This window comes from Oncorhynchus tshawytscha, linkage group LG12 (assembly GCF_018296145.1).
Source record: "Oncorhynchus tshawytscha isolate Ot180627B linkage group LG12, Otsh_v2.0, whole genome shotgun sequence".
Taxonomy (NCBI): domain Eukaryota; kingdom Metazoa; phylum Chordata; class Actinopteri; order Salmoniformes; family Salmonidae; genus Oncorhynchus; species Oncorhynchus tshawytscha.
Window position 1 is genome coordinate 50,053,418 of NC_056440.1, and position 26,621 is coordinate 50,080,038.

The 26,621-nt window shown below is 42.1% G+C and overlaps 1 protein-coding gene across 2 annotated transcripts in view; it reads left to right on the top strand.

Annotated features, from left to right (window-relative positions):
• Positions 1 to 26,621, top strand: part of daam2 (dishevelled associated activator of morphogenesis 2) — a 117,371-nt gene that overhangs the window by 21,917 nt on the left and 68,833 nt on the right. For both annotated transcript variants that reach the window (XM_024439692.2, XM_024439693.2), the window contains exon 3: positions 12,908 to 12,982. In XM_024439692.2, the coding sequence (XP_024295460.2) occupies positions 12,908 to 12,982 (75 nt within the window). The remainder of the gene's footprint in view (positions 1 to 12,907; positions 12,983 to 26,621) is intronic.

The following is a 26,621-nucleotide window of genomic DNA, read 5'->3' on the forward strand; positions in this document are numbered from 1 at the left end:
AGGTTTGTAGGCTTCCTTGCTCGCACACGCTTTTTCAGTTCTGCCCACAAATTTTCTACAGGATTGAGGTCAGGGCTTTGTGATGGCCACTCCAATAGCTTTTGTTGTCCTTAAGCCATTTTGCCACAACTTTGGAAGTATGCTTGGGGTCATTGACCAGTTGGAAGATCCATTTAAGACCAAACTTTAACTTCCTGACTGATGTCTTGAGATGTTGCTTCAATATATCCATGTAATTTTCCTTCCTCGTGATGCCATTATTTTGTGAAGTGCACCAGCCCCTCCTGCAGCAAAGCAACCCCACAACATGATGCTGTGCTTCACGGTTGGGATGGTGTTCTTTGGCTTGTAAGCCTCCCCCTTTTTCCTCCAAACATATGGCCAAACAGTTATATCTTTGTTCATCAGACCAGAGGACATTTCTCCAAAAAGTACGATCTTTGTCCCCATGTGCATTTGCAAACAGTAGTCTGGCTTTTTATGGCGGTTTTGGAGCAGTGGCTTATTCCTTGCTGAGGTACCTTTCAGGTTATGTCGATATAGGACTCGTTTTACTGTGGATATAGATACTTTTGTACATGTTTTCTCCAGCATCTTCACAAGGTCCTTTGCTGCTGTTCTGGGATTGATTTGCACCTTTTGCATGTGTGGTTGAAAAATGAGTTTTAATGACTCCAACCTAAGTCTATGTAAACTTCCAACTTCAACTGTAACTATATCAGTGGAAGCTACTGAGGGGAGGACGGCTCATAATAATGGCTGGAATGAGGTCAATTGAATGGTATCAACCAAATGGAAACCACGTGTTTGATACCATTGCATTTACTCTATTCCAGATATTATTATGAGCAATCCTCCCCTCAGCAGCCTCCACCGAACTATATGCACAGCTAGTAACATGTAGATGACCAACTAGCTAAATGGAAAATGGTTGTTGAAAAATAGTTGTACATAGCTAAAGCCTTCCAGTTATCTAATAGAAGTTACTGTAGCTGGCTAGCTGACTAGGCAGGCTGAGGTCAATAAGTACAGTAGCTAGCAATGTAAATATAAAAACAACTTACATTATTTATTCCTATTTAACAGTATTTTCTTATATAAAGACAAATATATGGTAAAGAAAGCGTGTTCTCTTTCCAGTCTTTCCGGTCCTCTGAAGCAGCACATAGTCAGCAGGTTGTCACCGTCAAAAACAGCGTTCTTGGGGAACAATTCTGAGGTAATAATTTTGCGCTGACTGAGCATGCGTTTATGCGGTGAAATGGAACTAGAACTACCTGCGTCCTCTTTCCTTCACGACCGCTACGAGGTAAAATAAAGCCAAGCAACCAGCATAGCAATGGACGCTTTGGTTCATTAAGTAATCAGGCACACTTTTTGCCAGGGGGACACTATTTGGTTCCACCATGATTACTACAAGTTTAGTAGGCTGTCTAGACTAACTACCAATCAAATAATTGTTAGCTGATATTGCCTAACAGTTGGTGACATAAATAACACATTTTTAAAGGTGACTCACCACCTAGATTCAGTCTTATGTAGTAAAATTTGAAATTGTGTCTTTTACATTCGATAGAGTAGAGACTCAGAGCTACAACATTTGACCCGATTCAGGAAACTAGGCATATATCGCAAGTCAGGACTTCACAGGAGAGCCGTTTGAACATAAAAAATATATTTTTATCAAAATGATTTTTTTGGCAGAAATGCCTTCTCGAAAATGTGAACTTTCATGTTCCTTAATAAAAACTTGTATGCCATCTGTAAATACGAATGGAATTGTTAAATTACGAGCCTTGTTGGTTCAGCCACAGAAAAATTAGCCACCTTCCCTCTAGCCATGATAGGCTGAGATAATGAGTGGGCTGGACATGCCGAGATAGTAGTTCGGATTGGTCTGCCATATTGAAGGCTTCAGTGTATTTGAGCTCATCAGTCTGTGTTGGTAATCCTGTTGACCGCGGCTTTAAAAAAAAAAGTATTATGTAGTGGAGTTGCATAAGTGTTGCTGTCCACTTTCTGGAGGATCAAGTTTTGAAATCAGTGAAATTAGAGTATGATAGCTAAAGAGAGGAGAAAACACTTGTCTCTGGATTACATCTTCAAACTAAGGGCACTCGTGGTATGGAATTCCTGACAGGGAGGGGGACACGTCCATCATGCTAGGTAGCTAATATTAGCTGGCTGGCTCCCTAGCTGACGTTATTATTTGTTTCCCAGATCCGTTTTCTAGTTAGAGCCTAATGTTAGCTAGCTTACATTGCACCTGGTTGGTTAGCTCCCAGCACTGTGGCATTGTTGGCACTTTGTTCATTGTTGTTTAACTAGCTAACGTTAGCTGGCTTGCTCGTTAGCTAACGCTATGTGACGCGTGTACAACACCCGTTGAATATGGCCATTGTCAGTAAACATTTGCAAAAAAACGTAATGAAATTGTTGCCAGTGGAGCTGGTTAGGCTGTTTTCATGTTATCCATAGGTAAACAAATCATCGGCCAGAGCATCAAGTGTACGCTGCGAGAGAAACGAGATGGTTGGGGCTAAAGCTTAAGAGAGTGTGAACGATGCTGAATGGGTGACAAAGAAGTGCTCTTCAATACCAAAACATGCAAGGTGATTTTCTCAACAGTGAGTTTACAAGTTGATTAACTTTCAAAGCAGAATTACTTTCCTATTGTTCCTCAAATACAGTGTATGATGAACCATCTTGTAGCTCTGAGTCTCTACTTTTATCCAATGTAAAAAAAAAACACAATTTCACATTTTGCTGCATAAGACCGAATCCAAATGGTGAGTCACATACGGTATATCATACACTTTGAGTCTCCCGTACTAAAACAGCCGGTCGCAGAGCCAGGAAAATATAGTCCAGGTACCAAGGAACAAGTCACAACAAAATCAAGGTGTACACCCCACACACACCTCTCATTCATAGGCAGCCAGGGGTAATGGAGTATAGGGAAATGGGGAGAAGAACAGCACCACCGACTGCTTAGAATGTAGGACGATGTCCGCGCACACACACACACACGGAGACATTCAAACATATGCAGGCACGCATGAATGCACGCACACACACACAAAGCAGCCATTGTTTGGTCGAGATGACAGTGATTTTAATGGGAAGTACCTCAGAGCCATAGCACGGATTAGGGAAACTTTCCTTCCCTCAGTCTCTAGAAACAGTGGCCCTCTTGTTACTTGGGCAAAACCAGCAGCTGCTGTTGTCGCTGTTGTTGTTTTGCCTGTATGATAACATTTGGAATGCCAATAAGAGTTCTCAGAGTATCTCAAGTCCACTTTAGAAATGTATCTATAAAACTGCAGTGTGTTTTAGGATCTTGAAATTAAAATATCTGTATATTTTGTAAGTATTTTTGGACTTTATTGAACCGATAGAGGATGACAGTGGGGAAAGAGCGAGAGCGGTTTAGTAGCCCGGATTCTAAACTATGTCGACACCGTATACATGTGTGCCGGAGGCTGCAGTGCAACTTTCTTCGAGGTCCAGAGTTGAGTTTGAGGGCTATATCAGCTGTATGAAGGCAAGAGTGTTCAAGGCAGTTTTGAATGTCAGTCTGTCACCTCAAATTTGTCTCTTGACCTGTGTGCACCTACATTGTAAACTTTAATTCATAGGCTAGGTTGTAGCAACCTCATGATGGCTATAGGGAAAATTTGAGTATGATGTAGTAGCCTACATTGTTACATTGAACCGGGTGAATGGAATATGAATGACAGTCATCACATATGATGTAATGGAAATAAATAAAATAATAAAAAATGATCATCCTCCCTCACCTTAAATGGCACTGACAGGATGTTTAACTTATGGACAATCACTATATATTAAACCTGCTTTAGATAGGGAAAGGCTCCAATCAAATCAAATTTTATTGGTCACGTACACGTGATTAGCAGATGTTAATGCGAGTGTAGCGTAATGCTTGTGCTTCTAGCTCTGACAGTGCAGTAATATTGAATGTTGTGTCTTTACTATCATTAAATTGAAGACTTTTTTAAATTGAAGAGTTTTTATCAAAGATTCCAGTAATTAGTATTACGCGATTAAACTGAATAATCATGTAACTGTAATTAACTAGGAAATCAGGGCACCAAGGAAAGTATTCAGATTACAAAGTTATAATTTCCCAATATAAATATTTTCATATCTGATCAATAGTCTTATGATAAATTATTTATTTTACCTCACGTTAGTCTCATTCCAAATGTCATAAATTGTTGGTTATCTGCACGAACCCAGTCTTCAATATGAGTCATCCATACTTTAATTTTTTTTAATTTAACCTTTATTTAACTAGGTAAGTCAGTTAAGAACACATTCTTATTTTCAATGATGGCCTAGGAACAGTGAGTTAACTGCCTGTTCAGAGGCAGAACGACAGATTTGTACCTTGTCAGCTCGGGGATTTGAACTTGCAACCTTCCGGTTGCTAGTCCAACACTCTAACCACCAGGCTACCCTGCCGCCCCACATCTTAAATAATGTATTTATTACTAACTAAGTAATTCACAGAAATGCATAAACAAACAAACGTGGTTACATGAAATGATAGGGGAATATGCCCTAGTGGCTGAACCGGCACGGCGGCTTGTTAGACAAAGGAGAAATGGGGGGTCGACTAAGAAGTCACTACAGAGTTAATTATAACAATTAAAATGCTAATCCTTTACACATGAACGCTCACTCATTCGGGAACAATTGCAATCAATATATATATATTTACGCTCAGTGTGTCGTCTTGATCGCTGGTGAAAAGTTAGTGTCTTTCGTAGAATTGTCCGTCTCTCTTCCTCTCTCTCTCGGTCTTGGTTAGAGGGGATAGTTCAAAGTGACATTCGTTATAGAATGTATGTTTCGGCGGTTGTCGTTCTTCGCGTTCAATGATACCGAATTCCTAGCTGCAGACTAGTAATTAGTATCAAAGACTTGTTCTTATTCTGTCGGTATCGATAGTCTAAGAGTTTAACCACGTGGTATGGTTAAAAGATTCAGCAATGGTCTGCAACCTTTGTACTCCCATGATTGAGAGAAACATGGTCTGCTGATCGAAAACCAGAGTGGGGTTTTATTCGGAAGGGCCGAAGAGGGCTGTCCCAGGATGTCTGACACTAACTGGGCTCAGGGGCGGTCCTCTGATTTAGTTCAAATCAAAAGGGAATTGTATTTTCTTCATGAAACAGTCCACAATCATATTACACAAACAGTATCATACTCACTCATTCATCTTATACAACAATTGGATGTAAACCTCATATCTGAGGCTATTATATAAACACCATTATGGTATTGTGGCCACACCATATTCTCTTGAGCTTCCCAAGTTGTGACAAACAGACCAGTTCGTAGCTGGATACTTCAATCTTTTACACTTTCTCTGGAACATGAAATTTGCTCCTACTTCAAGTTCTGTGAGGTGGAAGGATTTCCTTTATCTCCATGAAAAACGGCTCTCTATAACTGTGTGTCCATGAGGTCTTCTCAGGAATTTATGACCTCTGACCACAGCAGCCTAGTTGAAGGAGGCAAGTGAGGGGGATGGGGTTGCTATACTCAGAGGCCAACGTCATGACATTAACAAGTAATATCTTACACAACATATACACAATACACACATCTAAGTAGGAATTAATTAAGACTATATACATATGGAGCGGAACGGACTAAAAAACAGTAGAATAGTATAGAATACAGTATATACATATGAGATGAGTAAAGCAATATATGTAAACATTATTAAGTGACTAAGATACTGTAGAATAGTATAGTATACAGTATATACATATGAGATGAGTAATGCCAGATATGTAGACATTATTAAAGTGACTAGTGGTCCATTCCTTAAAGTGGCCAGTGACTTCTAGTCTATGCCTAAAGGTAGCAGCCTCTAATGTGCTAGTGATTGCTGTTTAACAGTCTGATGGCTTTGAGGTAGAAGCTATTTTTCAGTCTCTCGGTCCCAGCTTTGATGCACCTGTACTGACCTCGCCTTCTGGGTGATAGCGGGCTGAACAGGCAGTGGCTCGGGTGGTTGATGTTCTTGATGATCATTTTGGCCTTCCTGTGACATCGGGTGCTGTAGTTGTCCTGGAGCACAGGTAGGTTGTCCCCGGTAATGTGTTGGGCAGCCTGCACCACCCTTTGGAGAGCCCTGCAGTTGCGGGCGGTGCAGTTGCCATATCAGGCATTGTTACAGCCCTACAGGATGCTTTCAATTGTAGATCTGTAAACTTTTGTGAGGGTTTTAGGTGACAAGCCACATTTCTTCAGCCTCCTGAGGTTGAAGAGGCTCTGTTGTGCCTTCTCCACCACACTGTCTGTGTGGGTGGTCAATTTCAGTTTGTCTGTGATGTGTGCGCCAAGGAACTTGAAGCTTTCCCCCTTCACTGCGATCCTGCCGATATAGATGAGGAGTGCACCCTCTGCTGTTTCCTGAAGTCCACGATCATCTCCTTTGTTTTGTTGACATTGGGTGAGAGGTTATTTTCCTGGCACCACCCTGCCAGAGCCCTCACCTCCTCCCTGTAGGCTGTCTCGTCATCGTTGGTAATCAAGCCTACTACTGTTGCGTCGTCTGCAAACTTGATGATTGAGTTAGAGGCATGCTTGGCCACACAGTCGTGTGAACAAGGGAGTACAAGAGGGGACTGAGCACACACCCTTGTGGGGCCCCAGTGTTGAGGATCAGCAGAGTGGAGGTGATATTTCCTAACTTCACCACCTGGGGACATCCAGGACCCAGTTGCACAGGGCGGGGTTCAGACCCAAGGCCTTCAGCTTAATGATGAGCTTGGAGGGTACTATGGTGGTGAATGCTGAGCTATAGTTAATAAAAATCATTCTTACATAGGTATTCAACAGCCTGATCAATTCTATGCGAAGGAGATGTGTCATGCTGCATGAGGCAAATAGTGGTCACACCAGACACTGACTGGTTTTCTGATCCACGCCCCTACGTTTTTTTAAGGTATCTGTGACCAACAGTTGCATACTGTATCTGCATTCCCAGTCATGTAACATCCATAGATTAGGGCCTAATTCATTTATTTAAATTGACTGATTTCCTTATAAACTGTAACTCAGTAAAATCTTTGAAATTGTTGCATGTTGCGTGTATTTTTGTTCAGTGTAATATTATTTATATAATTAGTGTAACCTCAATGTTATATATAATTTTGACCTCAGACCATGCATCCATAGCGCTGTCTATGAATTTGAGTGGTTACATTTCTCCAACCTCATCCCTCAGCTGTTTACCAAAACAGTGGTGGGGTGTAGGGTTTGTTTGTGTCTGAACCTATTACCTATTACCCACTACCCATATTTGTTGTGTCACAAATAACACCCTATTCCCCTTATAATGCACTATATAGTCTGATTTGCCTAAACAGAACAAAAAACATTTTATTTGTCACATGCTTTCGTAAAGAACCAGTGTTGACCCACAGTGAAATGCTTATTTATGGGTCCTTTTCCAACAATGCAGAGAGATATAAAATGTAAATAGTGACACAAAAAATAAATACACAGTGAATAACAAATAACAGTAACATGGCTATATACAGGGCCTGTGTTTACCCTTTGCCTTTTTGAGGGCTCGTTGGTCGTAGTGGAATTTCTTATGTCCTGATTAGTGTCCCACTCATTGAAAGCGTCAGCTCTAGCCTTTAGCTCAGTGCGTATGTTGCCTGTAATCCATGGCTTCTGGTTGGGGTTTGACGTTGTCGTCAATGCACTTATCAATGAAGCCAGTGATCTTTGTGAATGGTGTGTTCTCTGTAGTGGTGACTTCACTCACGGCTGTCACAGCTTCTCCTCTAGAGTCCAAGGGATTCAGGCAGAAAGCCCTAGCATCTCACTGAAGGCCTGGGAGCCCAGTTAAAGGAACCGACTAGCCCTCCATTAACCAGAGAATGGGCGAAACACTTTAGGCCGTTGTAGAGGTAGCCAGGGGTCGACATCCCCGTTCCAGAACTAACAGCTTGCCTGGCTACAGAAATCAGTGAATGAGCGAGTTGGAGTGAGTTAGGGCCAAAACCAGGATTTTGGCGCTTCAGAAGACATGGAAGTGAAATGGGCTCCCTACAATCTTGGAAACACGTGTGTGCGTGCGTGTGCTTGCGTGTTTGTGCATGTGTAATGGGGTCGTGATTGGGCAGATAATGAAGTTGGCAGAGGCCAACCAACAGTGGTCTTCCAATGTTGATTTTATTCCCCATTTACTGAAGTAAGAATGAGGTTAAGACTGAAACAAACCCAAGAAACTCCTAATGCATTTCAGAATTCCTTTTAGAGCGAACCTTATTTCTTGGCCATGATATGTCTTATGTCTTGGTTAAAATATGAAGCTGTGTTTGAGATTCCTTGATTGATTTGATTTAGATAAAACAGAAATAAAATTGACAACACACCTTGAAGGGAGCACAGTAAAACATGTATAAGTACCTCATATTCCAAGTTTTCTACAGCTGTTTCTACAACTGTTTAGAACTTGAATATGGTGTTGATTGAACAGTGAAAGGAACTTGACTGATTAATTTTTTTACATCATTTTATTGGTGGAAAAATAAACATACATATTTCACATTTCCTTCAACTTGTTGACTGGTGTTTGTGTGTTGATAAAGTGATGGTATGGTAGTTTAATAGAGTACTACCATACAACACACAGAGAAATTGATAAAGCGATGGTATGGTAGTTTAATAGAGTACTACCATACCACACAGAGAAATTGATAAAGCGATGGTATGGTAGTTTAAGCAAGAGATGTGTTTTTGCATTGGATGCAGTATGCCAACTTATGTCTGTAGCGTCCGAACAGTTTGGGATACAAACTAATATGACCCCTCTGTGTAAAGGTGAGACTCTCATTTGCTCTAGGGCGCCCACAGGCTTCACAAGACTTGTCTGACGGTCCCCCGGTACCAGTTGAAAAAATGTATGGAAACTGTTTAGTGTAAAGAATAAGGGGTTAAATACATGTAAAAAAAATAGTGGGGCAAAAAAAGTATTGTCAGCCACCAATTGTGCAAGTTCTCCCACTTAAAAAGATGAGAGAGGCCTGTAATTTTCATCATAGGTACACTTCAACTATGACAGACAAAATGAGAAAAAAAATCCAGAAAATCACATTGTAGGATTTTTTATGAATTTATTTGCAAATTATGGTGGAAAATAAGTATTTGGTTGGAGAACACATGGCAAGGGATCTGAGACCATTCCTCCCTATAGAATCTCTCTAGATCCTTCAGATTCCGAGGTCAACGCTTGTGGACTCTCCTCTTCAGCTCATCCCACAGGTTTTCTATGGGGTTTAGGTCAGGGGACTGGAATGGCCAAGGCAAATCCTTGATTCTGTGGTGAGTGAACCATTTTTGTGTTGATTTTGAGGTGTGCTCTGCTGGAAGATCCAACCACGGCCCAGTTTAAGCTTTCTAGCAGAGGCAGCCAGGGTTTGATTAAATATCTGCTGGTACTTGGAGTCACTGATACCATGTATCCTAACAAGTTGTCCAGGGCCTTTGAAAGAAAAACATTGAGCCCGGTCCCATTGAATGTTCCAGTAACGTTTGTCAAACTGTAGGTACTTTTTTATGGTAACCCTCCCAAACAACTTGTGGTTATGTAGGTGGCATCTGATCGTAGCTTTGGAGACTTTCTGACCCCAAGACCCAACTAATGTCTGCAATTCTCCAGCTGTGATCCTTGAAGATTTTTTTGCCACTCAAACCATCATCCTCACTGTGCGTAGGGTCAATACAGACACACGTCCTCTTCCAGGCTGATTGTTAACATCTTCAGTTGCTTTAAACTTCTTCATTATTGCCCTGATAGTGGAAATGGGCATTTCCTGATTTGTGCAGCTAAACATTTTGTTGCACATCATTACTGTATTCAGGGGTCTTTCCCATAGTGATGGATGACTATGGGAACTTGGCCTGTGTGTCACCTCATATTTATACCCCAGTGAAACAGGTCATGGCTTACCACTTAAGTGTTCCTAATCACTGAAGTGAACTTAAATACATAAAATATGAATGGGAATATACTTCAGTTAGATTATTATGGCACACGTTTCTGAGAAAAGTATATATTTCATTTAAACTATTTTTTACTTCAATTAAAGGTTAGATTTTTGTGAATATTTTGAATGAAAGACCAAGAGGATAAACGGCAAAGAAAGCATTTTCACAGCCAGTTTTGCTCATATTTAGCAAGGGTGCCAATATTAGTGTAGGGCACTGTATCTCTCAGATTAAGGACAGACGCTAAAGAACAAACTAACTTTTTGATTTTATTTGGGACTATTTGTTGTTCCATGTAGTGAATCTGTTATTCAATGTGTTTGTATTCAATATTCTTAAAACAATTCCATATAGCTTAGTAGATGTGTGTGTGAGTATGAGGAGAGAGCGATAGAGATGTAAAATACCCTCACATTTCTCATCCTTCCATGGGCTTTGTCATAGCGTTGCAGGAGGACTTTTGTTTTCAACGCAACTCTCCTCAGGGTCTATCTATTCTCCTAGTTATTAAAAAAATACCAGCCCTTATCAACTGTGTTTGACTCCTAGCCTTGCATGGATTTAGCCATGAAGCTGACAAGGTAATATTTATTATTTGTTTCTCCTGAGGGCACTGTTTTTATTCAGGCACTAGGGAACAACCTACTACCTTTAGGACCCCCAAAACAAACAACCCCTGTCTGGTAATCACCTCTCATTTGTCCTGAAACGAGGATATTATAGGATTTTGTGCAGACTTGTGAAGCTGCCAGGGTAAATGTTGCATTGGACTTAACATGTTTTGAGCCGTATCGACTGCTGAAATTCGTCAAAAAGCGTCTGGAGAGAGGCAGTTAAGTTTTTAATCTCGCCATCAATACCAGTCTGGCTGTATGTCCAGACCGAGTCTGTCGACTAATGTGGCAACGAGAACACAGCTAGTCTGAGAACAGGGAGTGCTAATAGTAGTTTTTCTTTTGAATCGACACCAGAGTACAGTATGAACCTGGAGAAAACACTGGCCTTATTGTCTGCCCTGCATTTAAACACGTATTTATTGGGTATGGTTAACACTTCAAGGAAGGGGTCACTACATATACATTTAGCGTTTAGTAGAAACTACTAGGTGTCATCAGGTCAGAAATGAATTACAGCAAGGTAAGCCGTTTTTTAATCATGTGCTTTGCTTACATACCAAATTCTGTAAACAAAGGAAGTATGCATGCGCCTAATAACTGGCCCATTTTGCCATCTACTCTGAATTCCAGTTGTCATGTGTTTGGAGTGAAGAGAAAATTCAGCATCTCTTGGAGGACGGTGAAGGTTGATTAAAGTGCTTCTTTATTGTTACAATAGAGAAGCACTTTTATCAACTTCCACTGTCCTGCAAGACTTGCGGAATTTCCTCTTCACTTAATTTTGCTGCTCAATTCATTCATGCATTGGTTGGAAAGTGAAGCAACAGCAGTGTTCCCTTCCCTTGTTCCCTTGTTTTGTTGTTTGGAAACTCAGGGGCACATGCACTGACATGGGACTTGAGAACGAGTGTTCCGTTGACACTCGTGTGTGGGACCTGTGCCTCCACAGAAACATGTTGTACCCTGGTAAAATACTTGAGGGCTTACCATGTACTGGACCCTGTCCCACACAATTGATCATATCAACAAAATTCAATGATTGATTAGGAGAAACTCAGTGCATGGAAACAACCCAACAAACAGGCTATGTCCCAAATTCCCTACATACTGTGGTGCACTCCTTTTTACCAGAGCTCTATGGGCCTTGGTCCAAAGTCGTACACTAAATAGGGAAAAAGGTGCCATTTAATGTAGACAGTTAGTAAAGGCACACTAATCAAACTGTTTTCCAGTTCCTTACGTTCTCATGGGTACACAAACTGAGCCTGAAGTTCGACTCCCCTGTGCTCAAATCCAAGCTAAACAGTACCAGATGTGAAACATCGGTGAAGGATCTCGGAGCTAAACAGTCTTCATATTCTCCTGTACGTTTGTTGCTCGTGGCATCGCTCTCCCTGGAAAGGCCAGTACAAATTGATTTCCGACAACGCTATTGAAAAGCATTGTGCAGAATACTCCATCCCGAGGGGTCTTTCCCTGACTGTATTAAAATGCCAAAACAATTGAATAGTTTGATGTGCACGGTGTTGTGACCCAGATTTGATGTATTAGGCCTCCTTCATTTTGTCTGTCTGGGATGTTGAGAAGACGGACACACACACACACACACATTGTGTCTGTTTGGGATGGGGAAATGGAGTAGTATTACTGGGATGAAGAGACACAAACACACACATTTGGTCTGTTTGGGATGTTGACATGGAGTAGTAACTGTAAATGGTATGGACGGGGAAAAAAACTGGTTTGCAGTGTTAAGTGCATAGCAAGTCATTTATTAAACCATTTACAGTTAACACAATGGATGTAGTGGAGTGTAAATGCACTTAAAGTGCTGTTTATGCACATTATTATCTGGTGAATAGTGTAATCACCTATTATGCTATATTAGCGTTAGCATTTACAGTGCGTTGATGCATCGCTCTCCATCTCCACTTTTAGGTCCAGTTTCCTGGACAGAGATTAAGCCTAGTCCTGGAATCTCCATTTAACATGTGTTTTAGTCCAGGATTAGGATTGACCTGTGTCCAGGAAACTGGCCTTTATGGAAAACCCATGTTTCTTTAGCACTACATCCCTGGTCAACACTCTGTGGTCCATTCCATGTAGCACTCTAACCTATGACTCTGCTGTTGCAATTACTATGCTCAAACTAACTGAGAACCTTTTATTAAGTACTTTTGTGTACATGGATTATTTTCTATGTTTTCTTCATGTGTTTTCCCTCTCTTTTGGTCTCTGTTCAGGAGCAAGAGGACCCCAACAAGCTGGCCACGAGCTGGCCCGACTACTACATCGACCGCATCAACTCCATGGCTGCTGTAAGTGACAACTTTAAAGGGATACTTCAGGATTTTGCCAATGAAGTTCTGTATCTACTTCCCCAGAATCAGATGAACTCATGGATACCATTGTTGTCTCTGCTTCCAGTATGAAAGAAGTTAGAGGTAGTTTCACAAGCCAATGCTTACTAGCGTAAGCGCAATGACTGGAAGTGTATGGTATCTACTAGCATGCTAGCAGTTACTATAGACATCCAATGCTAGTTAGTCTGGGGAAGTAGATAAAGGGCTTCATTGCCAAAATACTGAAGTATCCCTTTAACTTTCTCTAACCTACATTTCTCCTTAAGGTTTCTACCTGTGCCTCCCTCCTTTTTATTTCCAGCTCTTTTGTCTCTCTCCTTTTCTCTCACCTTGGTCAGCATCTAGGAGCTTTGGCCACCTAATTCGCTGCTGGCAGCTCTTAGTACATTCCTACCATCCAAACCCAACACTCACACCCAGAGCCAATGACACACACCCTAGTTAGTCACTCAGAAGCTCACTGAATGTGAATGATTGTCAGAGAAACTAAGGGAGACATGAAGGACTGCAGGGCCCTGTAAACAACATTCACATAAAGCCAAAATGGCTGCCAACTAGCATGCTACTAATGATACATATTTTTTGCCGCTCTTTTTTAATTTAGTTTTTATTGACTTCATGTGGTAAGCATATGCAGGGGCAAACCGATAGGATAAAGTACACAAACATAATAATAATTCATACCCAGCACAGGGTCAAAAGAAGAGATTCCAATGTTATAAATGGTGTTAACATCAACTAGAGATCAAATGTATTTGTCACGTGTGCAGGTGTACGTTCATCGTAATAATGGTCGGACCAAGCTGCAGCACGATATGGTTTCCACATAACTTATTAAAGTGAAAAACTTAGAACGAAACAAACAGGATGTCTTCGCTTCCTTTATCTCCTCCCAAGCCCAGGATACCTTCTCCTCCCGGGCACGCTGCTTGGTCCTGATGTGATGGGATATTCTGTCACGTTCGTCGTAATAATGGTCGGACCAAGCTGCAGCACGATATGGTTTCCACATAATTTATTAAAGTGAAAAACTTAGAACAAAACAAATGAGGAAACAAACATCGAACCGTCACTAACGAGAAGCTACGTGCACTAACTCCAAACAATATCCCATAACACACAGGTGGAAAACATGCTACTTAAGTATGATCACCAATTAGAGACAACGATAGCCAGCTGCCTCTAATTGGGAATCATACTAAAACACCAACATAGAAAAAACAAACTAGAACCCCACATAGAAAATATAAACTAGACTAAAACCCTAGTCATGCCCTGACCTACTCTACCATATAAAATATAGGCTTTCTATGGTCGGGACGTAACACCTTACCTGGAAATGCTTACAAGCCCTTAACCAACAATGCAGTTCAAGAAATAAACTAGAGATGAAATGGTATGAAAATGTCATATCATGATTATAGAGACCAAAATTATCACGGTTATCAGTATTAGCGCGGTATTGTTAAAATGTGCTGGAAATTTTCTAAACGTACTGAACACTGAAATCATTTCACCAGTTTTATATTGAAAACAAACAAATAAAATTAGCAGCACTATGCACTTTCTGTGTGCATAAATGTTAAAATAATAACATTAACATTAAAAGATGGCACCATGTGGCCATGAAAGATAAAAGTTTCCCTACAGGTTTTAATGAACACAACCTTAAAAAAATCAAATGTGCATATAAAAGCAACACAAGTAAAGCAATGTGCATGTAAGAAAAATACAACCGTATGTAAACAAATCCAATGTGCAGCACATTATATCCGTTCTCTCCTTCATAAAGAAATATGGTGCTGCTGGCCTACCATCCTGTATGTATGCATCTTTGTTGACTTGAGATTGAAATGTAAAAATGTCAGCATATTTCCTTTGCCTGGTTTAAGTAGTGATCTGCTAGGGGAGACGATGTGCCCGCTGGCACTGAGCACTCTCTGATGGCACGCTGGTTGCTGCGATGCACAAAATCTTCCTGGCAACCCTGGCAAGATGAGGCAGCTCTGATGCATGGCCCCTCCACCACACCAGTGGATCCTCTTCTGCTGGAATGGGTGGCAGAGACAGGTAGACCTTGATCTCTTCTTTCACTCTGTCTTCTGGGGTGGTCGGAATCTGACCCTCTTTACCTCAACAAGGCAGCAGAGAGGTGATCTTTCTCAGCAACCCAGCCAGGCCTTTCCCCTCCGATGCCACTGTGGGGGTGCTGGTGGTGGAGGTGCTGCTGGTGCTTTGTGGTTCTTCCCTGACTTGTGCAGCTGCCAGCTTCAAGGCCTCTTGGACACAGCTGTCAGTGTAAAATTTTGCCGCCTCAGGCTCATCTAAAAAATCTCCTTTTGGAGTGCGGGTCAATGAAACAAGCATGACTCTTTTCCTTCTCTGTGTATCTGTTGTTAAGGTCTTCTCTCATTAACCTTTTCATCTCCTTGGTCAGGGATGGCTCCGTATCCGTTTCCACCAGAACATCACAGGTGATGTGGTCCAGGACAGGCTTGATGGCTGACAGTGTCACTCGTGTCTCTGAGGCAAGTGCATCTGTAAACTTGCTCAGAGGTTCAAAGAGCTGGCACAGTTGCTCCATGACACTTATGTCAGCATCCTTGGGCATCAGATGCCATGTTCCTTTTTCTCCAGCCAGTGTCGCACAGACTGGCTGCTTTTGGCTGAGGAAACGCTCAAGCACGTTGTGTGTAGATCCCCATCGGGTCACCACATCATGGATCAGAGCCTTCTGTGGCATGTTGAGGGCAGCTTGCTTTTCTCTCAGTTCTCGCCTTCTCTTCCAGCTCTGTCAGAAGCCTTGGACCAGATGACGGCAGGCCTTGACTGCTGTGTCATCTCTCTGAATTTTCAGAGCCTTTGAAATGGCCAGGTTCAAATTATGGCCAAAGCACCCAAGCCACAGATCTGGGAACTCTTCAAAAGCCTTGATCATGTTTGTTGCGTTGTCTGTGGTAATGCAGACCAGGTCTTTCTTGTTGATCCCCCACCCTTACAGTATATTCTCAAACTCTCTGATGTTGTGAGCCAAGTGATATTCTAGAAATAACTGTGTTTCCAGGCAGTTTGATTCCAGTTGCCAGTCTGGGGTGAGGTAATGAATAGTGAAGCTGATGTAGGGTTGGCCACCCCTGCTGGTCCAGAGGTCAGTAGTTGCAGCAAACCATGTGCCTTCATCCAACCTTTTTCCAACATCCGCTTTAACCAGGTTGTACAGGTTTGGGATTTCAGTCTTAGAAAATAATGTTTGTGATGGCACTTTGTAGTGAGGCACGGCAACCTTCATCAGCCTCAGGAAGCCAGGCCTCTCAACAATTTGAAATGGCATCATGCCCTTCGCAATGTAATATGAAGGGCTGCAGTGAGGTCTTGATCATTTTTTGATGTGCGTGCATAAGCAGCCTGCCTTTTTAAATGCTTGCTGGAGTGTCTGTGTCACAACTGTAGATGAGCGGTGACCAGTAGCATCACTGGGTTTGCCTGCTGCACGCCCACTCTGTAAACAAGGGAATAGCAAATGTATTATTATTTTTCTTATTATTGGTGTTAAATTATAATTATTATTCTCTCTCTCTCTTCTCTCTCCTCTCTCTCCTCTCTCTCTTCTCTCTCTCTTCTCTCTCTCTCTTCTCTCTCCTCTCTCTCTTCTCTCTCTCACACACACACACAATCTTCTGTATTGCATTGGAGTATATGCAGTAACTCCATGCACAATTTACATAAATACAAAGGAGTCACTGTGATAGTAATCGCAATGAGCCCAACAATTGACATAAATATAGGAGTCTATTTTATTTAACCAGGTAGGCAAGTAGAGAACAAGTTCTCATTTACTTTGTGACCTGGCCAAGATAAAGCAAAGCAGTTTGACACACAACAACACAGAGTTACACATGGAGTAAAACAAACATACAGTCAATAATACAGTAGAAAAATAAGTCTATATACAATGTGAGCAAGTGCACTTGCTCACATTGGAGGTAAAGGCAAAAAAAGGCCATGGTGGTGAAGTAAATACAATATAGCAAGTAAAACACTGGAATGGTTGATTTGCAGTGGAAGAATGTGCAAAGTAGAGATAAAAATAATGGGGTGCAAAATAAGTAAATAAATATAGTAGGGAAAGAGGTAGTTGTTTGGGCTAAATTATAGATTGGCTATGTGCAGTAATCTGTGAGCTGCTCTGACAGCTGGTGCTTAAAGCTAATGAGGTAGATAAGTGTTTCCAGAGATTTTTGTAGTTCGTTCCAGTCATTGGCAGAAGAACTGGAAGGAAAAGCGGCCAAAGGAAGAATTGGTTTTGTGGGTGACCAAAGAGATATACCTCCTAGAGCGCGTGCTACAGGTGGGTGCTGCTATGGTGACCAGCGAGCTGAGATAAGGGGGGACTTTACCTAGCAGGGTCTTGTAGATGACCTGGAGCCAGTGGGTTTGGCGACGCGTATGAAGCGAGGGCCAGCCAACGAGAGTGTACAGGTCGCAGTGGTGGGTAGTATATGGGGCTTTGGTGACAAAACCGATAGCACTGTGATAGACTGCATCCAATTTATTGAGTAGGGTATTGGAGGCTATTTTGTAAATGACATCGCCAAAGTCGAGGATTGGTAGGATGGTCAGTTTTACAAGGGTATTTTTGGCAGCATGAGTGAAGGATGCTTTGTTGCAAAATAGGAAGCCAATTCTAGATTAAACTTTAGATTGGAGATGTTTGATGTGAGTCTGGAAGGAGAGTTTACAGTCTAACCAGAAACCTAGGTATTTGTAGTTGTCCACATATTCTAAGTCGGAGCCGTCCATAGTAGTGATGTTGGACATATTGTCTAAGGCGATAGAAAATAGATGAGGTTCCGTTTACAATGCCTACAGCTTCCACACGATGTCGCCAGTACTGGCATTTCATTGCTAGTTTATCCTTGGTTAGATGACGTATAGGCACTTCCTGTCTTGGGGTGCACCGGAGGAAGTTATGGAAGTGAAAAAATGGACGATGATTTCAAGACTTGCTGCTATCGAATACAGATCGCCCCGTGATCAATTTGATCGATTATTAACGTTTATTAATACCTAAAGTTGGTTTACAAAAGTAGTTTGAAGTGATTTGTAAAAGTTTATAGGCAACTTTTTTAATTTTAAAAAGTGACGCTGCGTCTTTGTAAAGGTGAATTTTCCTGGATCAGACCGGCCTTCATAAATTGACATTTTAGGTATACAATGACGGATTTAATCGGGAAAAAGACCCAATTGTGATGTTTATGGGACATAGAGGAGTGCCAACAAAGAAGCTCGTCAAAGGTAATGAATGTTTTATATTTTATTTCTGCGTTTTGTGTAGCACCGGCTACCGCTAAATCTTTTGTTTAGGTCTTGTTCAGGTATTTCGGGGGGGTGCATGCTATCAGATAATAGCTTCTCATGCTTTCGCCGAAAAGCATTTTACAAATCTGACATGTTGGCTAGATTCACAACGAGTGTAGCTTTAATTGAGTACCTTGCATGTGTGTTTTAATGAAATTTTGAGTTTTATCGAGTACTACAGGTGGCGCTCTGAAATTTCCGCTGATTTTGGTTCCTGTACAGGAACCACAATACGTAAGAGGTTTTTAAGCGTGGCTGAGGTGCACCCATGACCAGCTCTGAAACCAGATTGCATTGCGGAGAATGGGTATGGTGGGATTCGAAATTGTCGGTAATCTGTTTGTTGACTTGTTGACTTGGCCAAGATAAAGCAAAGCAGTTTGACACACAACAACACAGAGTTACACATGGAGTAAAACAAACATACAGTCAATAATACAGTAGAAAAATAAGTCTATATACAATGAAGACCTTAGAAAGGCATGGTAGGATAGATATAGGTCTGTAGCAGTTTGGGTCAAGTGTCCCCCCCTTTGAAGAGGGGGATGACCGCAGCTGCTTTCCAATCTTTGGGAATCTCAGACGACAGAAAAGAGAGGTTGAACAGGCTAGTAATAGGGGTGGCAACAATTTCGGCAGATCATTTTAGAATGAAAGGGTCCAGATTGTCTAGCCCGGCTGATTTGTAGGGGTCCAGATTTTGCAGCTCTTTCAGAACATCAGCTGACTGGATTTGGGAGTTGGCGAAATGGGGAAGGCTTGGGCGAGTTGCTGTGGGGAGTGCAGTGCTGTTGCCCGGTGTAGGGGTAGCCAATGCTTATTGAAATTCTCAATTGTAGTGGATTTATCGGTGGTGACGGTGTTTCCTATCTTCAGTGCAGTGGGCAGCTGGGAGGAGGTGTTCTTATTCTCCATGGACTTTACAGTGTCCCAGAAAGTTTTTGAGTTAGTGTTGCAGGAAGCAAATTTCTGCTTGAAAAAGCTAGCCTTGGCATTTCTAACTGCCTGTGTATATTGGTTTCTAGCTTCCCTGAAAAGTTGCATATCACGGGGGCTGTTCGATGCTAATGCAGAACGCCATAGGATGTTTTTGTGTTGGTTAAGGGCAGTCAGGTCTGGAGAGAACCAAGGGCTATATCTGTTCCTGGTTCTAAATTTCTTGAATGGGACAGGCTTATTTAAGATGGTGAGGAAGGCATATAAAAAAACAGGCATCCTCTACTGACGGGATGAGATCAATATCCTTCCAGGATACCCCGGCCAGATCGATTAGAAAGGCCTGCTCGGTGAAGTGTTTCAGGGAGCGTTTGACAGTGATGAGTGGAGGTCGTTTGACCGCTGACCCAATACGGATGCAGGCAATGAGGCAGTGATTGCTGAGATCTTGGTTGAATACAGCAGAGGTGTATTTAGAGGGCAAGTTGGTTAGGATGATATCTATGAGGGTGCCCGTGTTTTCAGCTTTGGGGTGGTACCTGGTAGGTTCATTGATAATTTGTGTGAGATGAGGGCACCAAGCTTAGATTGTAGGATGGCTGGGGTGTTAAGCATGTTCTAGTTTAGGTCGCCTAGCAGCACGAGCTCTGAAGATAGATGGGGGGCAATCAGTTCACATATGGTGTCCAGAGCTCAGCTGGGGGCAGAGGGTGGTCTATAGCAAGGGGCAACAGTGAGAGACTTGTTTTTAGAGAGTTGGATTTTTAAAAGTAGAAGTTCAAATTGTTTGGGTACAGACCTGGATAGTAGGACAGAACTCTGCAGGATATCTTTGCAGTAGATTGCAACACCGCCCCCTTTGGCCGTTCTATCTTGTCTGAAAATGTTGTAGTTAGGGATGAACATTTCAGAACTTTTGGTGGTCTTCCTAAGCCAGGATTCAGACATGGCTAGAACATCCGGGTTGGCAGAGTGTGCTAAAGCAGTGAATAAAACAAACTTAGGGAAGAGGCTTCTAATGTTAACATGCATGAAACCAAGGCTATTACGGTTACAGAAGTCATCAAAAGAGAGCGCCTGGGAAATAGGAGTGGAGCTAGGCACTGCAGGGCCTGGATTCACCTCTACACCACCAGAGGAACAGAGGAGGAGTAGGATAAGGGTACGGCTAAAAGCTATGAGAATTGGTCGTCTAGAACGTTTGGAACAGAGAGTAAAAGGAGGTTTCTGGGGGCGATAAAATAGCTTCAAGGTATAATGTACAGACAAAGGTATGGTAGGATGTGAATACAGTGGAGGTAAACATAGGTATTGAGTGATGATGAGAGAGATATTGTCTCTAGAAACATCATTGAAACCAGGTGATGTCATCCCATGTGTGGGTGGTGGAACTGAAAGGTTGGATAAGGTATAGTGAGCAGGGCTAGAGGCTCTACAGTGAAATAAGCCAATAAATACTAACCAGAACAGCAATGGACAAAGCATATTGACATTAAGGAGAGGCATGCTTAGTCGAGTGATCATAAGGGTCCAGTGAGTATTGAGGTTGGTTGGGGTCATGGCGATTCAGACAGCTAGCCGGGCCATCAGTAGCAAGCTTGCATAGGATGGAGGTCTGTTTTTAGCCACCTCGTGCGTTTCCGTCGGTAGATTAGTGGGGCTCCGTGTGGTAGAGGGGATCAATCCAATTGGCAAAATAGATATAGTTATAGTGACCCAAGAAAAATTGTCCGATAGAACTATTCAGATTGCAGCCGATAAGACAGCTAACGATTAGCGGGCCTAGGATCGGTGTTCAACTAACGTCATGACCTAGGGGACCGTTGGATAACTCCCTCATGCAGATAACGTTGGTAGTCCAGTCGTGAAGGCCCGGTGGGGCTCCGGCATCGGCAGTAAAACTGGTCCGGATAGGTGATTGTAGCCCAGGAGTGGCTGATGGAACTCTTTAGCTGGCTAGCTCCGGAAAAATTGATGTTTGCTCCGGGATCGACGTAAGCCAATAGTCACATGGATAGCAGCTAGCTAGCTGTGAGATCCAGGTGTAAATGTCCAGAGCTTCCGGTTGAAATCTGAGGATATAGAGAGAAAAATAGGTCCGGTATGTTCTAGTCTGAGTTGCGTTGTACAAAACTGGCGATAGATTTTTGAGCTAAAGGATAGCTGATGACCACAAACCGTGATTAGCTAAATACTAACATTAGCCAGTAAACTGGCTAGCTTCTGGTCAGCTTCTGGTTAGCGTTTCATGGCTAAAGCACTTCATTGCTATAGTGTTTCTCCTGTTGGAACTCTTTTACAACCAAGTCGACGTCTGCCGGATTTTAAATGAACAAAATATGTTGGTTGGGTGGCTAAACTACATAACGTGTTATCGTGTACATTTGGTGAATGGAGTCTGCAGACACACGACGCATACAGCAGTGAACAACATTTTGTGTTTTTACACTAAAAGCTTCAGTTTACATTATTGACAAGCTATTAGCAAGTTAGACAGACAAACCATGACATTTTCTCCCATTCTGAAGGTTAATGTAAATAGTCCAGGTGACCATTTGATTATTGTTCAGCAGTCTTATGGTTTGGGGGTAGAAGCTGTTAAGGAGCCTTTTGGACCATTTGGTCGGATGCCGAGCAGTTGCCATACCAGGTGGTGATGCTACCGGTCAGGATGCTCTCGATTGTGAAGCTGTACAACTTTTGGAGGATCTGGGGACCCATGCCAAATCTTTTCAGTTTCCTGAGGGGCAAAAGGTGTTGTTGTGCCCTCTTCACGACTGTGTTGGTGTGTTTGGATCATGATAGTTCGTTGATGATGTGGACACCAACGAACTTGAATCTCTCGACCCACTCCACTACAGCCCCATCAATGTTAATGGGTGCCTGTTTGGCCCTCTTTTTCCTTTAGTGATCAATCAGCTCCTTTGTCTTACTCACATTGAGGGAGTTGTCCTCGCACCACCTTCCCAGGTCTCTGACCTCCTCCTTATAGGCTCTCTCATTGTTGTTGGTGATCAGGCCTACCACTGTTGTCATCATCAAACTTAATTATGGTGTTGTAGTCGTGCTTGGCCACGCAGTCGTGGTTGAAGAGGGAGTACAGGAGGGGACTATGCACGCACCCCTGAGGGGCCCCAGTGTTGTGGAGCAGCGTGGCAGATGTATTGTTTCCTACACTTACCAGCTAGGGGTGGCCCGTCAGGAAGTCCAGGATCCAGTTGCAGAGGGAGGTATTTAGTCCCAGGGTCCTTAGCTTAGTGATGAGCTTTGTGGGGACTATGGTGTTGAACGCTGAGCTGTAGTCAATGAATATAATTCTCACATAGGTGTTCCTTTTGTGCAGGTGAGAAAGGGCAGTGTGTAGTGCGATTGTGTCATCTGTGGATCTGTTAGGGCAGTATGTGAATTGGAGTGGGTCTAGGGTTTCCGAGATGATGGTGTTGATGTGAGCCATGACCAGCCTTTCAAAGCACTTCATGGTTACCGATGGGATCAAGTCACAATTTTGCAAGTCTCAAGTCATAACCTTCGAGTCAAGTCCCAAGTAAAGTTCCAAGTTCCACAGCTCAGGTCATGTCACAAGTCCCTAAATTTGGGTTTTGAGTCTTCAAGTCAATGTTTAAGTGTTTTATAACCATTTCAATGCTATTTTCAATTTCATGTCAAGCTAGCTAGCAATCATTTTATTCGTACCTCTCTTTATGGGACTTCACATGACTGACTCATGTCTAACATATCCATGGAATGCATGATTGATATTTTTATATGCAGCCTGTCAAAATAAGATTTATTTTTGGTTCTTCAGAGATGTATTTGCCAACATCTTTGTGCATATTGGTCTAGGCTATATTATTCACCACCTGAGGAAGTGGGAAAACACTAAGCAAAATTTGAATATGATCTAGTTGCTAGATAGATTAATCAATTAGCCTACATGGCTATCAGTAAATGTAATGTCCTACAAATGTACAGTGCTAGGCCTAGGCTAGGCTACTTGATGTAAGCCTATTCACTGCAAATTCACACCACCAATACAGTCACTACAAAGATACAGACAACTCAGTTGCGGGAGAGAAATGAAACTGCTCAGGGATTTCACAATGAGGCCAATGGTGACTTTAAAACAGTTCCCCTGTTTAATGACTGTGATAGGAGAATACTGAGGATGGATCACCAACATTGTAGTTACTCCACAATACTAACATAATTGACAGAGTAAAAATCCAAAACATACATCCTGTTTGCAGCAAGGCACTAAAGTAATACTGCAAACAAATGTGGCAAAGCAATAAACTTTTTATCCTGAATACAAAGTGTTATGTTTGGGGGAAATCTAACACAGAACACATTACTGACTACCACTCTCCATATTTTCAAGCATAGTCGTGGCTGTATCATGTTATGGGTATGCTTGAAATTGTTAAGAACTGGGGTGTTTTTCAGGATAAAAATTAAAGTGAATGTAGCTTAGCACAGGCAAAATTCGAGAGGAAAACCTACTTTACACTAGACACTGGGAGATTAATTCACCTTTCAACAGGACAATAATCTAAAACAGAAGGCCAAATCTACACTGGAGTTGCTTACCAAGAAAGAAAGTGAGTGAATGCTTTTGACTTAAATCTACTTGAAAAACTATGGCAAGACCTGCAAATGGTTTGACAGAGCTTGAATCATTTCTTTATGAATAATGTGAAAATGTGGCACAATCCAGGTGTGGAAAGCTCTTAGAGACTAACCCAGAAAGACTCACAGCTGCCAAAAGTGCTTCTACAAAGTATTGACTCAGGGGTGTGAATACTTCTATAAATGAGATATTTCTGTATTTCATTTTTAGTTAAGTCACGAGTCATAGATGCTCAAGTCGAAGTCGTGGGAAGTGTTTTTTTTGTCAAGTCTCAAGTTACAAAATGTGCATCTTGAGCTGTGACTCGAGTCCACATCGCTGACAACAACACAATGAGATACCATCTTGCTTTTGGAAACCCCTGCTCCCATTAAAGCTGTATTAAATCCAAGAGCAAGGAATGAAGCATCTGAGGAAATTAGTTAATGAAACAAACTGCATCCCTTTTCTCATAATACTAAAAGATTCTATTAGACTTGGCTGTAGAAGCTCAGTGTTTCCCCTTACTTAAAATTTTCTGGCAGGGCACAAAGGCTTCCAAAGCAACTGACTTTAAACTAGGTTGAAAGGCCATCCCACCTATTTCATGGTAAGAGAACCACTGTAATGACGAATGAACCTGGGAGGGATCGTGGGCAATGGTGGATATGATATAGAGATGTCAGTACAACCTCAGTGACTGGCAGCTTTGTGTCACTGCCCCTTGACCCCTGACTTTAGCGCTCAAGTCGGAAACACAGTGGCTCTACGAATGTTTGTGAATCAGAAAATTTGCACCGACCGCTAAGGAATGACTAACCGAGAGATTGAAAAACAGCTTTTATCTCAAGGCCATCAGATTGTTAAACTCTTTTAAAGAACTGTGTGACTCTGAATCTCGCTCAATTAATTAATGCGCCTACAAGACCGAATCCCAGAGCACATAACAAATTCAGTTGACCATTGTTGCTAGGTAGACTCAGAAACATTGGTCTCAGTGAAGGGGCAGTAAATTGGTTTAGGAACTATCTTTCTGACAGAACACTGTGTATATACTGACAATCACAAGTCTAGCTTTCTTGAGATTAATATAGGTGTGCCCCAGGGTTTCATTTTTGCTCCTGTGGTGTTCTCAATATTTTTTAATGATTTGGGAAATGGGATGCAACCAGCAAAGTTACATCAATATGCAGATGATAGTTTTATATTCATGTGCTCCTTCTCTGGTTCAGACTTGAAGAGATCCAGACTGCTTTGCAGTTACTGCAGGCCTCCCTTTATGGTCTCAAACTGGTCTTGAATATACAAAAAACTAAATTCATGACCTTTACCAGAGCTAGAACTCTGCCAAAGAACGTTAGCATTGTCACATCTGGTGGCTTATCCATTGACAAAGTGTCATCCAACCAAAAACCTAGGTACAGTGCCTTGCGAAAGTATTCGGCCCCCTTGAACTTTGCGACCTTTTGCCACATTTCAGGCTTCAAACATACAGCTTTATATCTTTATTTTTTTGTGAAGAATCAACAACAAGTGGGACACAATCATGAAGTGGAACGACATTTATTGGATATTTCAAACTTTTTTAACAAATCAAAAGCTGAAAAATTGGGCGTGCAAAATTATTCAGCCCCCTTAAGTTAATACTTTGTAGCGCCACCTTTTGCTGCGATTACAGCTGTAAGTCGCTTGGGGTATATCTCTATCAGTTTTGCACATCGAGAGACTGAAATTTTTACCCATTCCTCCTTGCAAAACAGCTCGAGCTCAGTGAGGTTGGATGGAGAGCATTTGTGAACAGCAGTTTTCAGTTCTTTCCACAGATTCTCGATTGGATTCAGGTCTGGACTTTGACTTGGACATTCTAACACCTGGATATGTTTATTTTTGAACCATTCCATTGTAGATTTTGCTTTATGTTTTGGATCATTGTCTTGTTGGAAGACAAATCTCCGTCCCAGTCTCAGGTCTTTTGCAGACTCCATCAGGTTTTCTTCCAGAATGATCCTGTATTTGGCTCCATCCATCTTCCCATCAATTTTAACCATCTTCCCTGTCCTTGCTGAAGAAAAGCAGGCCCAAACCATGATGCTGCCACCACCATGTTTGACAGTGGGGATGTTGTGTTCAGGGTGATGAGCTGTGTTGCTTTTACGCCAAACATAACGTTTTGCATTGTTGCCAAAAAGTTCAATTTTGGTTTCATCTGACCAGAGCACCTTCTTCCACATGTTTGGTGTGTCTCCCAGGTGGCTTGTGGCAAACTTTAAACGACACTTTTTATGGATATCTTTAAGAAATGGCTTTCTTCTTGCCACTCTTCCATAAAGGCCAGATTTGTGCAATATACGACTGATTGTTGTCCTATGGACAGAGTCTCCCACCTCAGCTGTAGATCTCTGCAGTTCATCCAGAGTGAACATGGGCCTCTTGGCTGCATCTCTGATCAGTCTTCTCCTTGTATGAGCTGAAAGTTTAGAGGGACGGCCAGGTCTTGGTAGATTTGCAGTGGTCTGATACTCCTTCCATTTCAATATTATCGCTTGCACAGTGCTCCTTGGGATGTTTAAAGCTTGGGGAATCTTTTTGTATCCAAATCCGGCTTTAAACTTCTTCACAACAGTATCTCGGACCTGCCTGGTGTGTTCCTTGTTCTTCATGATGCTCTCTGTGCTTTTAATGGACCTCTGAGAC